Here is a 21,532-nt window from a genome sequence, read left to right as displayed (position 1 = left end):
CCCACATGCAGGTGCAGTGTTGATGCACACATGCATGTGGCGGCGACCTCAAGTGCTTTGAGCGGTTACCAAGGAGACGTTGACGCGGATATCGTAATACACAGTATATATTTCTGCCTTCTATATTCTATCTTCCAACATTGGTTTTATTTTTGTTGCGAAACCTCCTCGGTTGTGCGAACAATGATATCAAACGCGTTACGGATATATTTTTCCTCGGCCATCGGGTTGGCACTCACCACACGAATCACATAAACACCATCAACCACAGTTGAGGTGATGAAGATCTCGCCTCGCGAGTTGATCAATTCATAGACTTTCTTGGTGATCGCATCTGCTGCCTCGTCCTTGAATATCGCGCCATTGGTCTCGCTTGAGGCTGGGCCTTTGATACGGAATACGGTGAGACCAAAGACTGGCTTGGTGACGATCTCGAAAAGATCAGACCGACCGCGGACCAGATCAGCGAAGGTGTTCCCCAAGCCAATAGTTTTGCGAATGTGCGCTTTCATGCCATTTAAGCCGTAGCTGCGAATCACGAACCAGATCTTCAGGGCGCGGAATCGGCGACCCAGAGAGATGGACCAGTTGCGGTAGTCAATCACAGTGCCCATATCGGAATATGGGTTGCGAAGGTAGGTAGGGGTGATGTCGAGGGCATTTGTTAGGTCAAGACGATTCCGGACGAACATGACGCTGTGAGAACGTTAGTCAAAATATGGTGTCCTGCTGAATCGGAAGCTACTTGCCTTGCATCAAAGTTGACCAGCAACCACTTGTGCATATTCATGTTGAAACTGTCCACACCCTCAGCAAAATCCTTGGCGATATACTGCCACTCATCCGCGACAAGAGAAGCACCCGCATAAGCCGCATCAACATGCACCCAGATGCGCTGCCATGCAGGCTTCTCCTGGAGCACGGCCTTGATCTCGGCAAAGCGATCGACACTGCAGGTGTTGGTTGTACCAAAAGTCATGGTGAGCTGGTACGGAGTCAATCCATCCTTATCACACTTCTCCAATACTTCTCGCAGACGCGCCGCTGTCATCTCCATGTTCTCTTCCAATCGAGTGGGCACACTGCGGAAACGGGTACCCGCAATCAACGCGCCCTTGGCTGCGCTGCTGTGTGTCTGATCACTGGCAATCGCCACCAAGCGTGGTTGGAGATCCATCTTGCGCTCGTCATATTCGGTGGTTCCTTCCTTGAGACCTTCAGCCAGCACCATCTCGCGGACTCGTCGCTCTCGTGCCGCAACGATGATGGTCGCAATGGCATCGCTTGCACTGTTCTGAATGACGCCTCCACCCAGGTTCTCCGAGGTGCTCAAGAAGCACTCCGGGAGTCCTAGTGCCTTTGCCACCCAATCCATCACGATGGTTTCCAGCTCCGTACAGGCCGGTGAGCAGAGCCAGTTGAATGCCGGCGCGGTGAACGCGGCCGAATACATCTCTCCCAGGATACTCGGGTATGTCACACAGGCCGGGTAGTAGGCCATGAAGTTTGGCGACTGCCAATGGGTCAACCCGGGTTTGATTTTTGTGTCCACATCCTGTTGAATTTGGTCCCAGGATTCTGGTTCGGTTGGAGGGTTGGTGGGGATGAGAGGGCGCAAGTATCCGGGGTCAAGAGCCGGGAGGACTCTCCGGTCGGGGACGCTATCGAAATATCCAATGACTGTAGAGGAAGGATCGCATTAGCAACCTGCGTGAATCTGCGGTTTTCGCTTCAACGCTCAAGTGGGATCAATTGCGGGGCTTACTATCGTCAATCGCCGAGTGAGCCGCTGCTCGGAACTCTTCACGGTCCATTTTGGGTGAACGACGTGCGATGTAAGTGGGGTGATGCGGAGGTGGGATTCTGCTCTTGATAACGGAGGAAAATATTTTACTAAGGATTTGAAAGAAACAATTGAGGGACCATAAGCACAATTGTATCGAAGTCTTAAGGTAAGGGAGAAAGAGTAACTACAGGGTTTTTCTCATGTCACGAAAGGGCGTGTGCCGGAACGATTCCGTCGTCCCGAGAAGATGCTTTCAAACACTGCCAGTGGGCAATGCTCTGCATGAATCACAAATAAACATGGAATCTGGGGTAAATAGCCCTGGATATCCTGGATTATCCGTCTTCTAGAATATTCATATCCCTTCCACACCTCCAAGCCTCTCATGCAGTAGTACATGCATACAATACCTGCCAAGTACATACTAGTCGGGACTCGGAACCCTTGAGTGGAGTGGTTCCGCAGTCACCATGTTCTAGACCTTCAAGTCTGAACATTGCAATACATTGTCTGTTCAAATAATGGAGACAATAATGGAACTTGTATATTGATACCAGTTGACTTAACCCGGCTTGGAATTTCTTGACTTCTTAAGGATCGCCATCTTCAAAATGCCTCCTCTTATCACCTCGAGACGCCGGGACCTACTCACAAGTAGGTACTAGCTAGTAGTATGTATAATTGAACTTGGAATACAGGTGCAAGGTCTCATGGTATCGGATTCAAGATTGAATGATTTTGATACAACTAGGCTAATCCACTATGGACAAAAAAAAAAGACAAATTCACCAGAACAATGCTCAAAGAAAGAAAAGAAATGGGAGGAAAATAGGGTATTCATGATCATCAAGTCCACATCATCAAAGCTTGGCAGCCGAACCAGCCGAGGAGATCTCGTTGTACAGCAAGCTGGTCAAGAAATCAGCGTAATCCTCACCGGTCACCTGGCCAGCAAAGTACCGGGCAGCAAGCTGGTACTTGTTACCCTTGGCACCCTGGGAGGCAAGGCTGTCAGCCTGCTCCTGCAATAGACGGAGCGCATATGCCTTGTCCACCCGCTTGCCCTCGGCAGTGGAGACGTTGTGCTTCACCCACTGCCACAGCTGCGAGCGCGAGACCTCGGCGGTGGCCGCATCCTCCATCAGGAAGTTGATGGGGACACAGCCAACGCCGCGCAGCCAGCCTTCCATGTAGCTCAGACCGATGTTCAGGTTCTTGCGGATACCTTCCTCGGTAATCTTGCCGGGAACGTTGGTGTTGAGGAGATCGTTCGCGGTGATGTTGACTTCCTCGCGACGGACGAAGAGCTGGTTGGGGGTGGGCATGTACTTGTTGAAGACATCGGAGGCAATAGCGGCAAGCGCTGGGTGAGCGACCCAGGTACCATCGTGGCCAGCACGCACCTCGCGGAGCTTATCGGCGCGAACGCTCTCCATGGCCTTGTCGTTGGCGGCGGGGTCGTTCTTGACGGGGATCTGCGCAGCCATACCACCCATAGCGTGAACGCCGCGACGGTGACAGGTCTTGATAAGCAACTTGACGTAGGCGTCCATGAAGGGCACGGTCATGGTGACATCGGAGCGGTCGGGAAGGACAAAGTTGGGGTTCTGGCGGAACTTCTTGATGAAAGAGAAGATGTAGTCCCAACGACCACAGTTCAGACCGGAGCTGTGGTCACGCAGCTCGTAGATGATCTCCTCCATCTCGAAAGCGGCAGTGATGGTCTCAATCAGAACCGTACCACGGATGGTACCGCGGGGGATGCCAATGTAGTCCTGGGACAGGTTGAAGACGTCATTCCAGAGACGAGCCTCTAGGTGAGACTCCATCTTGGGCAGGTAGAAGTATGGACCGGCGCCGCGGGCGACAAGCTCCTTGGCGTTGTGGAAGAAGTAGAGACCGAAGTCGAAGAGACCACCGGAGATGGGCTCACCATTGATGGTGAAGTGCTTCTCATCCAGGTGCCAGCCACGGGCACGGGCGATAAGAGTGGGGAGGGTGCGGTCGGTGCGAAGCTTGTATTCCTTGCCGCCCTGGTTGAAGTCGACCTGGCGGCGAATGGCATCGTACAGGTTGACCTGGCCGTTAATCATGTTATCCCACGTCGGGGCAGTTGAGTCCTCGAAATCGGCCATGTATGTCCAGACATCGGAGTTGAGAGCGTTGACGACCATCTTGCGGTCGGTAGGACCGGTGATCTCGACACGGCGGTCGACCAGACCGGGAGCGGGGGGAGCACCTTTCCAGGCATCGTTTTCGCGAATGTGCTTGGTCTCGGGCAGGAAGTCGAGGAGGTTACCCTTGTCAATCTCGGCCTGGCGGTCGATACGGCGTTGCAGCAGGGCCTTGCGGGTAGGGTTGAAGGTGCGGTGCAGGATAGCGAGGAAAGCACAAGCCTCCTTGGTCAGGATCTTGCGGGCGTCATTGGGGATGTTACCGAGGATGGCAACATCCTTAAGTTGAGTTTCCACGGAGGTCATTGTGTAGGATTGGCAGCAAGGAAGTGTAGAGTATGTACTAGTATGTATAGTATAGTGTAATCTTGTCCGTTGATCAAATGTGATTCTTGTCCATCCAATTCTGCGTGGAACTTCAAGATGGAGCAGAGTGAAAGGTTGAGGAGAAGAGGAAAAGGAAAGATCTCCTTACACCCGTGGACCTACAAAAGGGCTTATATACAACCTTTTTCATCGCCATCCGACCGAAGGCGGAGATAAAGGTCGAATAGAATACGTCAGAGCGAAGTGTTACCGCGGCTGTTTGCTTTCCCCATCAATTCCCACTTGATCCCTCGAATTCCCCACATTTCCCATTGACTCTCCTCCTATCAGCCAATCAGATCCAACCATCAGGACTTTCCCGACGGGAAACTGCCATTGCTTCTCATTTCTCTCATTATTCTGCCTCCACTCGGCCGACATCGCCCGTTCCCCGGGATTCTGCCGCCAGAAAGGCGGTCGAATCCATTGTTTCACTCTCGGGATGCGCCGTATACCGAGTCTTATCGCTGCGGAATTTCCTTTGATATTCGTCGTGGTCTACTGAATGTCTGATACATTTTTTTCTCTTGTGGGTTCGTACAAAAAAAAAGGAGAGAGAGAAAAAGGGAAGGGCTTGTTGTTTTATCATGGGCGGTCTGACTGAAGTAAAACAGAGTTCATTCACTTCACGTATCATGTCGCCTCCCCTAACACACCCGAGACTCCGAGAGTGGCTGCAGCTCCCAAGGTAATTCCTGCTCTCCCCGTCCGAATCCAAGCCGCGGTTCATCCTACTCTGTTTCTGACTGGAGTCCGGCCTTTCTCGGTAATCTATTCTCCTGGTAGATTGACCGAATTGTTCCGACTCGAGATGGCGGGGGATCGACATGTGACGACATGTGATATTGAATATTCTTGATCGAGTCCAGACCCATCAGATCAACCGTGAGTGATAAAACAAGATCGACAATCCAGTAACATCAATGGCTCACCTGGGCACCATGCTCAGCCTATTCGGATTCCGAATGGCCTTCAAATTAAACTAACCGTGGAAGTTGGAATCATCTTAAGGCAGCGGAAAAGAGCCTCCAGTCTGCCTTTTTGAGACAGGTCATGGTAGTTCTAGGGCTGAAAGGCCAAAAAGGCCCAAGCATCCAATCCAAGGGATCCAAGACAATTGACTTTGAATTCCAACAAAATCATTTGCTAATTGCGGATGAATTGTAACTGTTGACGCCAGCATCATGTATACATAAAAGAACATCACCGTCCTTGGTAAATGGGGTACTACTTCAGACATCATATCGCACATCACAAGACATAACTAATGATCTCCATTATACAGTCTCAATATAACGCTTGACCTCCCTGCAGAAATATTAGTAACAGGACCCAGCACAGCAAGGTTTTGGAAAGGGAAGAAAAATTGGGGGGTGGGGAGTCAAACTTACCAGTCCGTAACAGCTTCCTCCCACAAGCGCACTTCATGCTCCCGTGTACCACCAAAGTGATCCACAAAAGCGTCCCCAAAGACCTCTCGCGCCACACTATCGGGTCGCATGAAGGTAGCAATCGCCTCCTTGAGTGTCTTGGCCAACCGAACTCCTTGATCACTAGCCCCACCCATATCCTCACCCTTGGACAAGGGTGGTACGGGAATCTCGAGCTTCTTCTCAACACCACGCCACCCTAGCGCCAAAATGGCTGCAAGGACAAAGTGCGGGTTCGCGTCGGCACCAGGCACACGAACCTCAAAACGAGTGGCCTTAGCACTGGCTGTCGGCGGAGTAATCAATCGAATAGAAGCAGCCCGGTGCTCCAATCCCCAAGAGACGGTGACGGGGGCCCAGAAATTCTCGACCAGACGTTTATAGGAGTTGATTGTCGGCGCGAAGAGTGGCATGATATCCGGCAAGCCGACGAGCAGACCCGCCAGGAAATGTCGGCCAAGGTCCGACAGATGGGCGACATCTGGGTAAGGCGGCGATGGGTCAGGAGAATCACGGATGAAAGCGTTCTTGCCTTCGGCATTCACGAGAGAGATATGCATGTGACCACTGTTTCCTGGAAGTCCTTGTCTCGGTTTGGCCATGAAGCAGGGTGTGATGCCATGCTTGATGCCATAGGCTTTGACAACGTATCTGCAGGCCGATTAGTCTCTTTTTTTGTCTTGGTCCAAAGTTGACTCCGCCGGGGTATGTTTCATACTTGAACAAGCCGGCCTTGTCAGCCATATCTTTTGCCTCGCCGAACTGCAATGCCTATTGTACCCGTCATTAGCTTGGGACACAACCATCTTTTGTTTCGCGGCTGTAACGTACAGCTTCATAAACACCGGGCCCACTCTCGGTATGCCATCCCTCAATATCGCACCGGAATTGCTCGCAAGCATCGAAAATACCGTAGTAGTAATCTTGGTTGTGAAGGGGACGAGTGATGGAGTAGCCAAACATGCCCTCTGTTATGGGCGGAAGGCTATCTGCTTTATTTGATTGTAAAAATGCTGCGGTTTGAGAGGCGGCTCGTTCAGGCGTAGGGTGGTCTCCTGGTGCACGAAACTGGTAGAACTCATACTCCGCTGGAACTTGGTCAGCGAGTGGGATCCACAAAGGGTGTATGTACATGGGCAACCGATAGCTTACCTCCCGCCATAGCGCGGTATCCTGCGGCCTCTGCCTTTGCAGCGGCAGTCTTCAACAACCCCCGCGGACATGCGCAAACCGGCTTACGAGTGTCCGGGTCTAGGAAGCTGACCAAGAAAAATGGGATATTCTTCTCCCAAGGGATGCGACGGAAGCTGCGCAGGTCCGGCACGGCCACCAGATCACGGTACCCGTTCTCCTTGTTACTGATTGAGAGCTCCTTGTAATAGGTCTGATCATGTTGATCCCAGCCAAAGATGACCGAACAAAATCCAAAGCCTTCTGTAACAATGGACAGGAACTTGGATTTCTGCATCAGCTTGCCGCGTAGCACTCCGTCCACATCAATACCAGCTACCTTGACCATGCGGTCATGCTGGAGCACTTCAGCCACATTCTCAGCGGTTACTTCGTCTGTTGGAGTTGACATGATGCAAAAATGACAATGGGGAAAAAGAAGACCAAGGGTATCAGAGAAACTTAGAAAAGACAGAAAGCTAGGATTTGAGCTTCAGGAAGGATTCAGGGATTCTTGGAGTTCGCCTTTTGGGAAACCTGAATGCGAATGTACCGGCTTATCAGGAGCTGATCACGGCGCTCTGAGATAAGAGCGATAAGAGCCAGCGCGGTTGCGGACCGCCGTCACCGCCTCATGAGCTCCACTATGCCCCGCGTTATACAGAGCTTCCTCTGTTGAACTTGGAGGGGATCTTTAGTCAACTATCGTATCTGGTGAGTCTGCTGGGTTTCTACATAAGAGGACTGATCGAAGCGCGTTCAAAAGTTCCATTCCAAAATCTGTCGAACTTTTTGCTTCTGAATCTCGATTTCCTCTCCCAAATACCCCAGCTAATCTATTATCATATCCGTGTTACCCTAGCCTCCATCCAAAGATTGCAAACTCCCTTTTTCTTGTTCATCAATCACAATGGGTCGTCTCGAAGGCAAGAATGCTATCATTACCGGTGCCGCAGGGTATGTTGTACTGTGTTACCACCAGGGCATGTGGAATCTCGTCGCTAACGATGTCGTTACCTCAGTGGCATCGGTCTCGAAACTACCATCCTCTTTGCCCGGGAAGGTGCCAGCGTCCTGATGGCTGACATCTCCGAGCCTGCTCTGGCCAAGGCCATCGCCAAGGTCAAGGAAGTTGTGCCAAATGCTCCCCGCCTGGAGACCATTCGCTGTGACGTGTCAAAGGAGGCCGACGTACAGGCCATGGTCGAGTCCCAGGATAGCTGGGGTGGTGTGGATGTGATCTTCAACAATGCGGGTATCATGCATGCAGACGACGCGGACGCCGTCGACACCAATGAGAAGATCTGGGACTTGACACAGAGCATCAACGTGAAGGGTGTATGGTTTGGTTGCAAGCACGCTGTATTGAGCTTGCGGCGTCACAAGAAAACCCGCGGCTCTGTGATCAACACTGCCAGCTTTGTTGCATTGATGGGTGCCGCTACCCCCCAGTTGGCCTACACTGCCTCCAAGGGAGCTGTCCTCGCTATGACAAGAGAGTTGGCAGTTGTGCACGCCCGCGAGGGATTCCGTTTCAATGCGCTCTGCCCTGGTCCTCTTAAGTATGATACCTATCCTTGCCATTTTGCCATTGCTGTTGAGGGATTCTTTACCTTGAGTCGTTACAGTTGCTGACAATTCATTTCTAGCACCCCTCTCCTCCAGGACTGGTTGGGCGATGACCAAGCCAAGCGATTCCGTCGTGAGGTGCACTTCCCCAGTGGACGCTTCGGTGAGGCCGTGGAACAGGCTCAGGCTGTCCTCTTCCTGGCCAGCGATGAGAGCAGCTTCGTGAACGGAACAGACTTTGTTGTTGATGGTGGACTGACCAAGGTATGTGTTATGAGAAGTGGAAGTGAGATGTGGGGGGGTCAGAGTGAGATTGCAAGTAGCGCTAACACAACGTTAAACTTTAGGCATACGTGACCCCCGAGGGCCCTGCCGCCGCGGCGCCTAAGAACCTTGCCCAATAGATGATTAGTAGCAAAATTGTTAAAGAAGTCGGCTTTAATAAGATTCGAAAGTAGCTAGCAGAGGTAGACTAGCTATTAATTATCTTACTAGATAGGCCATTAATTTTAGGTATACTGTCTTGATAAGAAAGTCTTTTGATGACGACTTAAAAGAGGGAGAGGCCAGAGACTTACATATACTAGTAGGCTAAGTAGAGAGCGTATCGAGGACTACACGCTGAAAATCCCAGATGTACTCTCCATCTTCCCACCAACGAACTCCTCCAACAAAGGTAATTCTGGCAAGCTTTCACCCTTTTCTAGGACCATATGATGATACCAAAGGCCCTCCGCCCCATCCAATGAGTCTCGCTGGAACCAAGTATTGAACAGGATCCGTGAATATGCCTCGCCACTTCCTAGATGTTAGCTTTCTGGGTTGGCAAAAAAGTTCAATGCGCTTTTGTAAAATCTGATACTGCTGTTTGATTTCCCCATCGATGTGCTTGACGTGTGTTGATCTCATGCGAGCGTTCAGTCTGTAGCTGTATATCGGCGTGGGAGGCGTCACGTAGTTCTTTCTCTGTAGAAACCTCTTGTTTTCATCTTCAGGAATCAGCAATTGGTATCATTGATCCATCGAAAGTCCAGTCGGCCATTGGCTTAGCCGCTAATAAGTCCAAGCTGGCTCGAGAGGTTGCTATACCGGCATGCGTAAGTTGCATTACCTGCTCAGGCGAATGGTTCAATAGTAGACTACTAGGCTTGTCGCTTGCTATAACCCTTGTCACGGAGGCCTTCCGTCGGTGTTCCTTATAACCCTTGTCTAGTGGCGCTCTCCCCCACCTAACTACTACGTGTGCAAGCCGCTTCAAATCATTAATGAGCGATCAAGTACGATGCTCTGATCCTGGCATGTCCTCGATTCTAACGATGATGCCTTGCTCGAACATGTCGTTCTCGTTGGCTACCTCGATATTCGGGTATTTGGTGATGCTCGGTTTACCATATGATGTTCTGTAAGTTTATCATTATATTTCTCATTTTATCTTTTTTTTTTTTTTTGTGATTTCTTGTTTTTTCGTTTTCATTTTTCAGTTGGATTGTTGGGTCACGGTAGTTTTCGGGGAAGAATACTGTAGTGGAGAACAGGCTATTGAACTCGGCACTTGATAAGTGTACTAGTAGTATGATGAATGATATTGAGCCAGCCTGATCAACGAAAGAAAAAAAAAGGGAATAGGTAGTATATGGGAATGATGGTCCCACCTCTCAGATCATGTTACAATGTACAGTGGCATGATGAAGAAGATGAACTTGAGTCTTGACGGCTGATTTGCTGAGGAAGAGAATTACGTCATGCAAGAATCCCCCGGACCCCCCGCAATACCGCATTACCGCCTTTCGTAGCCGATCTTTAAATGCCCTCTAATTCCCCCTTCCATCCCGCTCGTCCGGTAAAGGCCATATCTACTCTCCTTTGCGCTTTGTCAATAACACCAAAATTAACAAAATACAAAAGACTGCATAATCCTCAACATGTCTCAATACGCATTTCCAGGCCCCAATAAAACCTACAGAAGTCATTCCAGTGGCCCCAGCTTTAAGCCGAGGTATGGCCGGTGGTACGTGGAATTGCCCCTGGGCGCACGCGACCGGGACTGGTTGCTAATCTGATGAATATAGGTATCTTCCTCTGGTTGCAGTGCTCGGTCTCGGTATGTTCTGCCAATATGCCTGTCGGATCTTTACTTGATCGCCTTTCTTCGATCGAAAACTTTGGTCACTGACTTTATACCGCCCCTGGCTAGGATTCGCCGGGTACAACTACTATAACGATGTTCAAGTACGGCGCGAGAAGATGATTCGCGAAGAAGAGAAACGCCTCGCGATGAATCAACAGCTCATGGACGCGTATGGAAGCAAGGAAAGCCTGCATGACGTGCAGCAAGCTCTGGATGCGTACCACCACCAAGCGTGAAGTGTGAGATTCAGTGTGAAATATGATGCTCAACTCGGCCCGAGTCGTGATGCTGGTCGTCACAGCCAAAGGGGGGCATGATTATATATTATTTTCAGGCGTTACGGGTCTGCGGTCTTTTCTATGGGACTTGGAAAACTTGCATGAGCTTCCCGCATGCATTGAATGCGCGGGGACTTGTTGGCATAGGGCAGGGCGTTTAATAACCATCAACGTGTCAATATTTTTTTTTTCAAATCACACCACTACTATGATATTGTTTCTTTATGACATGCTGAAGTAGGATCCCATGGACCGACGTATCAGAGTCTCGACTCTTTTGCTCCCTTAACGGCAATGATTCCTGCAGCTGCCCTCCCGGCCCGTCGTCCAAAGACAGTCCCAGAGGTCAACCCACTTCCACCAGGATAGTTATCGTGGAAAATTCCACCCAGCATTTCTCCAACAGAATACAATCCGGGAATCTCCCCGCCCGTCGTCTCTGATATCACAGCCGCGGTCTCCGGATTGACAGCAAGCCCTCCGAAAGTAAACGTAATGCCAGATGTCACACGCACAGCTAAGAAAGGCGCCTTGTCTAATGGCAAGGCCCAGTTCGACTTGGAAATGCTCAATCCGACAGTAGCCAGTCCATCTTTGACGGCGGGATCCCACTTTTGACTTCCTTCCCGAGTGCAAGCGTTGTACTCGGCCAGGGTCTCCAGAAACCGCTGCCGATTCACCAATCCGGCTTCAGTGCACGCATCCGCTAGTTCCTCTACTGTCGATCCTGTGAGGTGTTTCGTCACTTCAGGACGATACTCCTCGGCCCGTAGCCACGGGGTCGTTCGTGCATCCCAAACTTGAAATGCGGACTGTCCGGGTTGTGCCAGGATGCGCCGTCCAATCATCGCATAGGTGTAATTTCGCATGTCGGATCCTTCATCGACGAACCGTTCTCCGTCCCGGTTCACCATGATACCCAGGGGATATCCTGATTTCGTGAACTCGTTGGAGACTTCTCGGTCTCCGGCATGCGCGGGGGAATCGGCATCCCATGCGACACTGTGGCAGCCGGACCAGTTCCCCACGGCTTTGGCAGAAACGTCGCGCTGGGCACTGAGGAGGAGGTCCCCGGTGTTGTAAGGTGTTCCACGGACCCGTGCGGCATCCCACCCTGGGCCAAGGTACTGGGCTCGCAGTTGGGCGTTGGCTTCGAAGCCACCAGCGGCCAGGATGACGGCCGCCGCATGAATAACTTGTTTTCGAGGGGCGCCAGAGGGCGAACGAGGAAGTACTTCAACTCCGATCACCGCCCCAGTGAGAGGGTCCGTTATGAGCTTCGTAGCGGGCGTATCAAAAAACACACGAATGCCATGCTTCTTTGCAGCGGCAAGGTGGTCTTCCACGAGACCTTTGCCACCATCTTGCGTCTTCAGCGCAAGACCACCCCAGAATTTGATTCGGCCATCTACCTCGTAAGCCTGTCGGTTAAATGATAGCTGGAAGCGGATACCATTTTGAGCGAGCCAGCCGATGGCAGAGCGAGAATCCTGGACCAAGATCTTTGATAAGGCAGGATCAGTGCGACCACCTGTCATGCGGAGCAGGTCGTTGGTAAAACTCTGCTCGGAGTAGATTGGAATGTCAATCCTCGATGCTTTCTCCGCGGTTGTATTGTTGACAATGGGTAGGAGGTCGGAGAGCCCACTGTGGGCAGTGCGAAAAGCCCCGGCCGTGAAGTAAGTATTTCCTCCGACCCAGTTTGAGGGGCATTTATCGATTACAATCACATTGGCTTTGGAATTCGTTTGTGCGGCTGAGAGGGCAGCACTAAACCCAGCGTTGCCACTGCCTACGACCAGGACGTCGCAGCTCGTAGGGAGGACCATGGTACATAGTTGGGATTATTCAGGTAGTGGGCGAAGCAGTATATTGAGGAACTGAGAATCATAAAAATTGATTGACCATTTGAAAGCGGCGAACATTGGATCTGCAGGGGGTAGTGAAGATTGTATATAAGGGTGGCTATCATACTGGACAGTAGGCGTAGCTTGCACGGGGAGTTAATCCCCGCGTCGTTTTCCCCACAATCCCCGCAGGCGGAGGATGAAGCTCCGTCGGTTGTGTTCAGAGTCAACTAGCCAAAAAGATCGGCAAGAACATTGAGATCATACAACATCGGGAGATTGACGCGTGAACAATAAACAATACGAACGTTTGAGCAGTGGCCTCAAGTGCCTGCATGTGTGGCCTTTCGTACGCAGAGCTTCTCGAACCCATGAGCTGATCCTGGGCCCAGTGCTGCGGCGGGTGGCATTTGTGCCTGTACGAACTTGCAGGCATATTAATCAATGTCCATGTGTATTCTTTGTATTAACATTTTATGGTCTAATTAGGAGCACTCTTGAGGCGTGATAGTAGTTGGGTACCCGTGCTTGCGAAGCATACAATATTTGAAAATATTCAAAACGAAAACCACTCGTACACGTCTATATCCGATGGTATCTCATGGCGTTTGCGAGTTCTCTGTGCGGATTCCGAGAATTGAGACGGTGGTGCCCAAGCGGCATCCCATACCTTTGGGTCACTGAGGACGCTGAGGTTTTTGAGCAGACCAAAACGGAAATCTAAAGGCTCGGTGCCATCTCCCGGCTCTGATGGCAACCGCATGTAGTACCGAACACTTTCGGGAATTTCCTCCTTGACGTGGCTAATGAGGACAAGGGCTTGGTCCTCTGAAAGGCCCTTGTACCGAGAGAGTCCTCGACTCGAGGCCCGATTAAACGCAGACGGTCTATCGCCGTGGTCTATGTAGTGTAGACATTTGTCACGCTGGGAAGCAGAAAGGCCCGAGAAAGGCTCGTCGAGGACTACAATATCGGGGTTGTGGATGAGTGCTCTTAAGAAAAGCACAATACGCTGTTGTGCAGTAGTGAGTTGGCCAAATGTCACATTGTCGGCATAGTCAATATCGTAGTCGGACGGAATGTAAGGCTTGTTGTTTCCGGTGGAGCCAAGACGAGGAAAAATATCGGTGTTGGTGGTGATGAAGGGGGGCCCTTGCTTCATCGTGACACTCGCATTTGGATCAAGCTCGGCCTTAAAAAACCGCAAGGCTGCACTTACGTCAAGGTCACGCTCATAATTAAGCACGGGCTTGGATAGGAATGTCTCTGCGAAAGCTGACTCGAGGGATTCCCGCACCGTCAATTGACGTGGGAAGAAAGCATGGATTTCGGGAGACGAATGTCCGAGGCGAGACTGGAGTTCGAAAATGGAGATGCCAGGTTTGCCTACTTCTGGTAAACGCGACCGGCCGAGAATTTTGATGGGCTGGGCGTATGCTTGCGGGTGATCAGAAGTGATGAGGGAGAGTAGAGTTGTTTTGCCAGACCCGTTGGCACCGAGAATCGCCCAGCGTTGGCCTTGCCGCACACGCCAATGGAGACCCTCCCTGGGCTCTCCATTCACGTTCTGAGTCCAGTTGCCCAGAACAACCTTATCACCATACTGGACACGAACACCATCCATTTCAATCAGTGGCTTTCCTCCCAACACGGGCGGGACTTCCTTCCAATTTGGTTTCGTAACATCTTTGGCACTAAGGTCTTGAATCAATTGTTGATCAAGAGCACCCGACTTCAAGTCCACCTTAGCCTGTCGGATAATACTCTTCTCTGTGTCATTCAAGCCCTTGATTGAAGGGTCACCACTCGTGAGTTGCTTCCAGATAGCCAGCGCTTGGCTAATCTTGGCGCGCGAGCCCTGCTGGATGACGTGGTGGTTATTTCCCACCACAACTAGATGAGTAATCCACTCCGGGACTGTGTCCTGCGGACGTAAGGCTAGGACCAATCGAGGAGAGGACTTTTGAGCCAGACGATGGAGCAATCCAGAAATGCTCCGGACGGTGGCCGGGTCAAGTCCCACTTGAAAAAAAAAACCAAGTTAGCTAGTATACGGTGAGAATAACCATCTTGAACATACTGAAGGGCTCATCTAGAAGCAGCAGCTCGGGCTTCTTAAGGAGAGCCTTTGCAATGCGGGCTCTTCGAGTTTGGCCATTGCTGAGGTTCGCAATAGGCATGTCAAGCAACTCTGACAGATGTAGATCGGCGATCACCTCTTGAATGAGATCTTCATCATGGATTGTTCCCTTCTCTTCTCCTTCCATAGGATTCAGCGACGTTTGGCCACGGAGAAACTGCTCTACCGTCCAGTCGGTTTCCTCCCGCAGGCTCTCGTAGCGTGCACTTAAGTATGCGCCACGAGTGCCACCAATAGCCCCAGAGCCTTCCCCACTAAAACCGATATACCGAATTGCATTTCCAACATAGCGCAATTCCGGATCCTTGGCGGCAATTTCGTCTGTGAGGAGGTAAGGATAAGATCGCGCGGTAGGTGGAAGACAAATATGCTGGCCACGGAAGACGTCTAGCAGATCAGTCCGTCCCGATGTACCGATTATAGCCCAATGTTGCAAGGGTGTTTTTTGGGTTTCCAAGGCTGAGATTTGAGAGGGGAGAGTGAAGCTGAAGTTCGCATATAGAGGTGGATTGGTCGAGGTATCGTTCTCTGTCGGATATTGCCGATAAAATGTGCCATTTTGGATTTGAATAAGCGGTGCAGATGATACGGAGCGAGCTAGATGGAAGTTCACCGGGCGCGATACCGATACCGATACCCGGGACCTCAGCGCCGTTCGAAGCAGCATAATAGGTCACAGGTTGGTAGCTTGAGCTTCATAGGGAAACAATCCGATCTCGGAATCGCTGGAAAGCCTGTGAAGCAAATATTACATAATCCCTTCTCCGCATTGCTGCCCCAGGCAGCCGCATCCCCGATGTTTCCCCGAGGTTCAAATCAACATGGAATCTAGTAGGATTATGGCAATCTAGTAAGCCTTATGACCAATGTGGGATTGGTCGGATCGCGATTACTGCGGCCGCTCATCTGCATTTGATAATTCATTCTTCTGATTCCTCTTCGCCGCGCCATCGCTTCATTGTAGCTCGGGCTACCAATGTTCTAATCTTCCTGATCGGCTTTCGTCTCGTGAATGCGCTCACTTCACGCACCTTTTTCAACCAGATGAATTCTTCAGTCCCTTGAACTGGCTTGGCAGATTGCGTTTGGGAAAGACCAGCGAGCCTGGCTAACATGGGTGAGTGTGGTATAATTAAATCGCACGACACAGATACTAATCCATGGTTAGCGTAGGAATGGCGGCACCGACTCCGATCCTCACTCTACCCTCTTCTCTTTACCACTATACTATATAAAATGGCTGACTACTGCTAATCTATACTCTTCCTTCCTTCCGCCAGGCGTGCGGAGCTCTTCAACTTGATTGCTAGTACCAAAACAATGCAGGCCGTGTAATCTGCAGTGGGCGATTTCTATACATGGAAGCTCGCGAGTCGTATCTACGGCGAACATTCTCGTGGCGCATGGGCAACAGTAAGTGTCAGGCAACATACCAATCAAATACCATGCATTTGATAAACTACTGGCTAATTGTTTGGCAGTTGGTTGCCACAACCATCAGTCCCTGACAATGGTTCTGCTCGACATGGACTCTATCAAATTGCTTAGGAACAACATTGACAATTGTCGCGTTGGACTTATAGCCATGGCAATGGTCAGCTAATCCTATTGCTGATGATAGTTGTAGGGGAAATGACAATGAGATGACCTAAGTTAATGCTACTCAGCTCCTATGGAGGTATGACTTGACCAGAGCAATACTATTTCCTGAAGCCGCCACTGATGCACAAACACCAGCCTTCGCCAAGGTTTGTTACTGGCCGCAGTTGCTTGTATCCTCCATCCAACTAATATCATAATTTGGACGGCCTCAGCCGCAATCACATTGATTCGAGGGACCTGGAATCAACGCAAACGTTTCGTGCGTGAGGTTTTGCTTTGCGGGTCTGTGCTTTCCCTTGGACTGCTATAGATCTCCGAGTTGACTTGTGTTGCAATAGATCTACAATCTTGATGGTCTCGGGTGTAGCAGATCGTCTGTTCTACGGAGTTTGGACCTTTCCCCCACTGCGCTTTTTATACTTTAATATCGCCCAGTCACTGGCAGTTTTCTACGGACGCAACAACTGGCATTACTATGCGACGGAGGGATATCCGCTCCTCCTCACTACTTTAATTCCATTCGCTATACCAGCTCTGTATTTCGCACTGATTACTCGAGACTTTTCAGCTTCCCATCGAGTGCAGAATACTGCCAGAGTACAGTTGGCCCTGATCTGCATCTTGATGCCATTCTTCCTTTCTCTCATCTCACACAAAGAAGTCCGCTTCATCTACCCTTTACTACCTTGCTTACATATATTGGCTGCGCCTCGTCTAGTGCACTTCTTTTGGTCAGATGTCACGTCAAGCTCTCATGCTTACCCTTCTGGGTGGTTAATGCTACTCTTCCTCATATTTGTTAATGGAACCATGGCTCTATACACATCTGTATACCATGCCTCAGGACCCTTGAACGTTCTTGAATACTTCCGCCATCAGCATGAAATCCATTCAGCATCCCACAACGGCCCCGCCGCTTCATTTCACTCGCCCGAGTCTAGAATTGCAGTTGGGTTTCTAATGCCATGCCATAGCACGTCATGGCGCTCCCACATGGTATATCCATCCATTCACACGTGGGCACTTTCTTGCGAGCCCCCGATCGACCTCGATGAGACGCAAAAAGTCGCCTATCGCGACGAAGCCGACCGGTTCTACGACGACCCAGATCAATTCTTGCGCCAAAACATGGCAGGTGGGCTTAGGCATCTACCCCGTCGAGCGAGCTATCTGACTGAGCCCCGAGCGACAACTCCTCTTCCTGGCAGCTCGATGCTTTATGAGTGGCCTGATTACCTTCAAGTTGTTTTCTTTGCCCAGCTCGAGCCGACTATGCGTCAGCTCATCCGAGGCTCTTCTTAAGGCGAATGCTTGCGCACCTGGAATGACCCCTGGAATACCGCCTGGCATGACCACTGGCGTCGCCACGGGCATATTGTGGTCTGGTGCCTGGACTCCGCAGAGCAGGATGCATGGCGCTCACAGAAGCATCGGCGTGCGCAAGAAAACCGAGACCACCAGTTCGAACGCATCTTGACTGCGATAAAACAAAATGCGAGGCCTCAACAAAAACGCGGCTTGGCGTCTCTCATGTCAGGTTCTCCGTCAAACTCTCAATTCTCATTTGCGTCCCTACAACGCACTGCTCAATCAATCTTTATACTCCGGTCCTCAAGCCCTTGGCCATGGGGCAAACGCTCTCGCGTGGATGCTTTCTTAGCAAATTTTCGGCGGGAAAATACCAATTTCCAAGGCCTGACCTAGTCTTGGACTTCGTCTTTCCCTAACTGGTCATGGCCAGAATGGTTAGGCGGTCCGCCTCATAGAAAGATTAGCAAACGCGAGCGTGAGCTATGGTCATAAGATCCCGGGTTCGTCTAGCCTACTAATATAAATATCAAACTTGGCCACTCATAGTCTCCCAAGTGATTTGTGGATCTCTTATCATTTGCATTGAGCCTTGTATCAATCAATACGCAGATTGAATTCTTGCTTCTCATCCACGTTGGGCTGTGCGGCTGCATTCCACTACCACGCAAGCACAGGGCCGTCACACGTGAAGCCTAGCGGAATTATCAGAGGGTATGGTCTTTCGGGAAACTATTAGCACCAACCCCTCTGTTTGGCTGGAGGGTGCCAGAAAGGAGATGTGATTCCACCACGTACGGTCCACCACTAGACGGACCAGGACCTTCCCAGTCGCCGCAAATCACAAGCTTCATTTTTTGGAACGTTTACCCGCTGAAAAGAAACAACTGGTAAGCTCGTAGAGTTTGTGCAAGCCACTCACACTAAAAAAAAATACAATACCTTCAGGCTGAGATCGGTGTCGTTGTTGCAGCTCAGCGATCTGGTCGGAGTCCACGTGCGGGTATCGTTCAAGATCAATGGGGGGTAGTCGGCATATTGAATACTAGTAGCACATGTGCAAGGGTGCACATGTGCAGGTTTCTATGGAGTTTTACTAGTTTGTAAGCACTTGAGGGCATAGTATATATTGTACACTAGATGGAATCATGCGATCGATAAAATACATCAATTGATATGTAGCTTCAAATGTTTCAACTCAATGTTCCATTAACAAGGTTGAAGCGATTATGTAGACTGGAATGAATAACACGCTTCTACTCCTCTTTGATCTCGCCCCTACGGGTGCTTGTCCTGGGCCTCTGTATGAGCACATGTCTCAGAGGGCTACGAATAGTGCAGGAAGGAGAGCCAAGCGGAGGAAGAGTCGGACTTGGATAATTGAGCGAAGGAGAGAGGAAGAAGCGGCAGTCTGAGCGCTCTTTTTAGCGCAGAAGAAGCAGCCGGATCGCTCCTGCTAACAACAATCTGCAAACGCTGAAGCGCTTAAGCATGCAAGGTGTCGAGGACCACAGGTCTCGGATGTGTAGCCTGAGTGTGACGAGGCAAGCAAGAAAACAATGGAATTGTTCTAAGGTCCTAACTGCAAGGAAAACACAGACAGAGGAGAAAAGGAAAAAGAAAAGAGAAGGAGACAAGGAGACAAGGAGGAGTCAATCCTTAAGTACCTGAGTACGTTAAGGTTTGACGACAGGAACTAAGCTTAAACCTAACCCTAACCTTCTCAGCCGAACAAAGGAAACCTCTGAGAAAACCTTCTCAGAAAACAGCAACTGTCAACTCGTGACAACTGACAACTGACACTACGTGTGACACTGAGGGTGTGACGTGGCAATCGAAGAAAACAATGTAATTGTTCTAAGGTCCTAAAAACAAGAAAAAAACACAGACAGGAGAGAAAGAGAAAAAGAGAAAAGGAAACAGGAAGGAAAGGTCAACGTTAAGTACTTTAAAGTTGACACACGACAGAAACCAAGACTAGACTCCATTCGGAAATGGGACAAAGGCTGTCGACCTGCAGTGTCAACGTGTGACAGAGGGTCTTACCAGCTTTCCCTCGCTTCGTCTCCCCCCTCTTGCTTGATTTCGGGTTGCTCCTGGTCGTAGATGCTCTGACTGGAGGGCCAAGAGGGCACGGAATCCTGGCTAGGCGGCATCTCCTTGTTGTAGCTGTTCTTTTGTAACGACATAATAGCCTGGAATATGGGATTCTCTCTGCTACTTTCAGGTTGTATCTCCTTATTGTAGCTATTCTGATGTGACGGCAAAACAGCCTGAAGCATAGGTGTGACAGAAGAGACTAGCGGCATATTTGCTTGATAATGTGTGTTGGTGGTTGTTTGTCCTGCTGAATCGACCTGCTGTGGCGGTAAAACGTCCTGAAGTATAGGTGTGATAGAAGAAACTGGCGGCATCAAATTTCCTTGATAATGTATGTTGGTGGTTGTTTGTCCTGTCGAATTGACCTGCTGTGATGGCAAAACAGGCTGAAGCATAGGTGTGATAGAAGGAGCCGGCGGCATCAAATTTCCTTGATAATGTGTGTTGGTGGTTGTTTGTCCTGTCGAATCGACCTGCTGTGATGGTAAAACAGGCTGAAGCATAGGTGTGATAGAAGGAACCGGCGACATATTTCCTTGATAATGTGCGTTGGTGGTTATTTGTCCTGCCGAATTGATCTGTATATCTCCGAGTTTGCTGCTGTATGCTGCCTCAGGGAGCAACGTCCGGGGGTAGAAATAGTTATAATATGAACCGGGGACCATAAACAATGGTGAATGAGGTAACGATCTCATCTGATCCAGTCCACCTTGGGCCATGTCTATATCCTGTTGCTTCTTTAAAGATTCCTAATCAGCCTGGGCCAAAATAGTAGAAGGAGAATCTAGTAGTATATTAATAGGTACTTACTACTAGCCCATGTTGCCGTGGCTGTTCATCCTTGTCATCTGCGGCTGTATGTGTTTCCTGACGCCGTTTTGATATAGGTGGTACCTCTGGCTCAGAAAGTGCCCGTTTTTGGCTACTACCCTTGACCAAAAACAGTGTCTTCTCAGAAAATTTTTGTAGTTGCTGCATTTGTACTCGTACCCATGGTAGTGAGGCCTGTGTACGCTCCTTTTTCTCAGTATCTGATCTGTGTACCTTTTTGTAGTGGTTCTGAGCACTTGTTCTGCTGCTCGATAGCATAGAACAGTCTGTACATTGGTACCCATTAATGATATCTAGGCCTTGGAGCGGCTTGATTGGGGTCTCTGGAATCCTGATCTCGCTGACGCGTTTGACGCGCCGGCGAAATTGGCTGTAATGTGCGCTTACTGTCTGCCAGTTATAACCTTCTTCGCGCTTGTGGTTGCTCGTTAGGTGAGGTAAGATCTGCCTATCCATCACAATGTCATGGCATTTCTTGCAAAACATGACCTTGAATGTTGAGAGATAGATAAAATTATCTTTCACAGACTGTGGAGTCGGTTTCGTGCAGGTCGTGGGTGGTGGCATCTTGGAGGTGGTATGATCTGTAGACTGTGGGTTGATAACTTGATATGGTCTGTTTGAAATCTTCGGAAGGTCTATGAAATCTTTTTAAAAGACTTTCCAACCGGCCCTGGAGTTCAGCTAGCCCTGTGCTCCAGATCAATACCCACAAAAGGGGCATCGGAATCGACATATCTAAAATACATAGGACTTTACTACAGAAACAGGTCACTTATAGTCTAAGACAGGTCGTATTTTTT

At 50.0% G+C, this 21,532-nt stretch overlaps 9 protein-coding genes across 9 annotated transcripts, besides 1 other annotated feature; 3 read left to right on the top strand and 6 right to left on the bottom strand.

Annotated features, from left to right (window-relative positions):
• Positions 1 to 146: 146 nt before the first annotated feature.
• N7466_006698 (putative aromatic-L-amino-acid decarboxylase) lies at positions 147 to 1,814 on the bottom strand (the record flags this gene model as incomplete). The annotated part of the gene is made up of 3 exons (XM_057166087.1): positions 147 to 696; positions 750 to 1,680; positions 1,766 to 1,814. The coding sequence occupies 3 exons, from the start codon at positions 1,812 to 1,814 to the stop codon at positions 147 to 149; spliced, it is 1,530 nt and encodes a 509-aa protein (XP_057019128.1).
• Positions 1,815 to 2,646: 832 nt separating this feature from the next.
• N7466_006697 (malate synthase) lies at positions 2,647 to 4,266 on the bottom strand (the record flags this gene model as incomplete). Its single annotated transcript, XM_057166086.1, has 1 exon — positions 2,647 to 4,266. The coding sequence occupies one exon, from the start codon at positions 4,264 to 4,266 to the stop codon at positions 2,647 to 2,649; it is 1,620 nt and encodes a 539-aa protein (XP_057019127.1).
• Positions 4,267 to 5,713: 1,447 nt separating this feature from the next.
• Positions 5,714 to 7,338, bottom strand: N7466_006696 (glutamine synthetase family protein; the record flags this gene model as incomplete). The annotated part of the gene is made up of 4 exons (XM_057166085.1): positions 5,714 to 6,407; positions 6,475 to 6,527; positions 6,588 to 6,844; positions 6,909 to 7,338. The coding sequence occupies 4 exons, from the start codon at positions 7,336 to 7,338 to the stop codon at positions 5,714 to 5,716; spliced, it is 1,434 nt and encodes a 477-aa protein (XP_057019126.1).
• Positions 7,339 to 7,836: 498 nt separating this feature from the next.
• N7466_006695 (putative short-chain dehydrogenase/reductase family protein) lies at positions 7,837 to 8,899 on the top strand (the record flags this gene model as incomplete). The annotated part of the gene is made up of 4 exons (XM_057166084.1): positions 7,837 to 7,883; positions 7,949 to 8,488; positions 8,576 to 8,759; positions 8,843 to 8,899. 4 exons carry the CDS (start codon positions 7,837 to 7,839, stop codon positions 8,897 to 8,899), a joined length of 828 nt encoding a protein of 275 aa, XP_057019125.1.
• Positions 8,900 to 10,417: 1,518 nt separating this feature from the next.
• On the top strand, positions 10,418 to 10,859 carry N7466_006694 (uncharacterized protein; the record flags this gene model as incomplete). Its single annotated transcript, XM_057166083.1, has 3 exons — positions 10,418 to 10,503; positions 10,565 to 10,596; positions 10,690 to 10,859. The coding sequence occupies 3 exons, from the start codon at positions 10,418 to 10,420 to the stop codon at positions 10,857 to 10,859; spliced, it is 288 nt and encodes a 95-aa protein (XP_057019124.1).
• Positions 10,860 to 11,161: 302 nt separating this feature from the next.
• On the bottom strand, positions 11,162 to 12,730 carry N7466_006693 (uncharacterized protein; the record flags this gene model as incomplete). The annotated part of the gene is made up of 1 exon (XM_057166082.1): positions 11,162 to 12,730. One exon carries the CDS (start codon positions 12,728 to 12,730, stop codon positions 11,162 to 11,164), a length of 1,569 nt encoding a protein of 522 aa, XP_057019123.1.
• A 574-nt stretch (positions 12,731 to 13,304) lies between these two features.
• Positions 13,305 to 15,555, bottom strand: N7466_006692 (putative ABC transporter; the record flags this gene model as incomplete). The annotated part of the gene is made up of 2 exons (XM_057166081.1): positions 13,305 to 14,770; positions 14,829 to 15,555. 2 exons carry the CDS (start codon positions 15,553 to 15,555, stop codon positions 13,305 to 13,307), a joined length of 2,193 nt encoding a protein of 730 aa, XP_057019122.1.
• A 199-nt stretch (positions 15,556 to 15,754) lies between these two features.
• Positions 15,755 to 15,820: a sequence feature (Short protein (N7466_006691, KAJ5927735.1) was converted to a misc_feature.).
• A 724-nt stretch (positions 15,821 to 16,544) lies between these two features.
• Positions 16,545 to 18,194, top strand: N7466_006690 (CAZyme family GT22; the record flags this gene model as incomplete). The annotated part of the gene is made up of 4 exons (XM_057166080.1): positions 16,545 to 16,566; positions 16,637 to 16,772; positions 16,829 to 17,766; positions 17,794 to 18,194. The coding sequence occupies 4 exons, from the start codon at positions 16,545 to 16,547 to the stop codon at positions 18,192 to 18,194; spliced, it is 1,497 nt and encodes a 498-aa protein (XP_057019121.1).
• Positions 18,195 to 19,840: 1,646 nt separating this feature from the next.
• Positions 19,841 to 20,428, bottom strand: N7466_006689 (uncharacterized protein; the record flags this gene model as incomplete). Its single annotated transcript, XM_057166079.1, has 1 exon — positions 19,841 to 20,428. One exon carries the CDS (start codon positions 20,426 to 20,428, stop codon positions 19,841 to 19,843), a length of 588 nt encoding a protein of 195 aa, XP_057019120.1.
• Between the last annotated feature and the right edge of the window lie 1,104 nt (positions 20,429 to 21,532).

Source organism: Penicillium verhagenii, assembly GCF_028828195.1.
Source record: "Penicillium verhagenii strain IBT 33310 chromosome Unknown utg000007l_segment0_segment0, whole genome shotgun sequence".
NCBI classification, from domain to species: Eukaryota; Fungi; Ascomycota; class Eurotiomycetes; order Eurotiales; family Aspergillaceae; genus Penicillium; species Penicillium verhagenii.
This window is presented reverse-complemented; position numbering and strand designations above follow the sequence as displayed.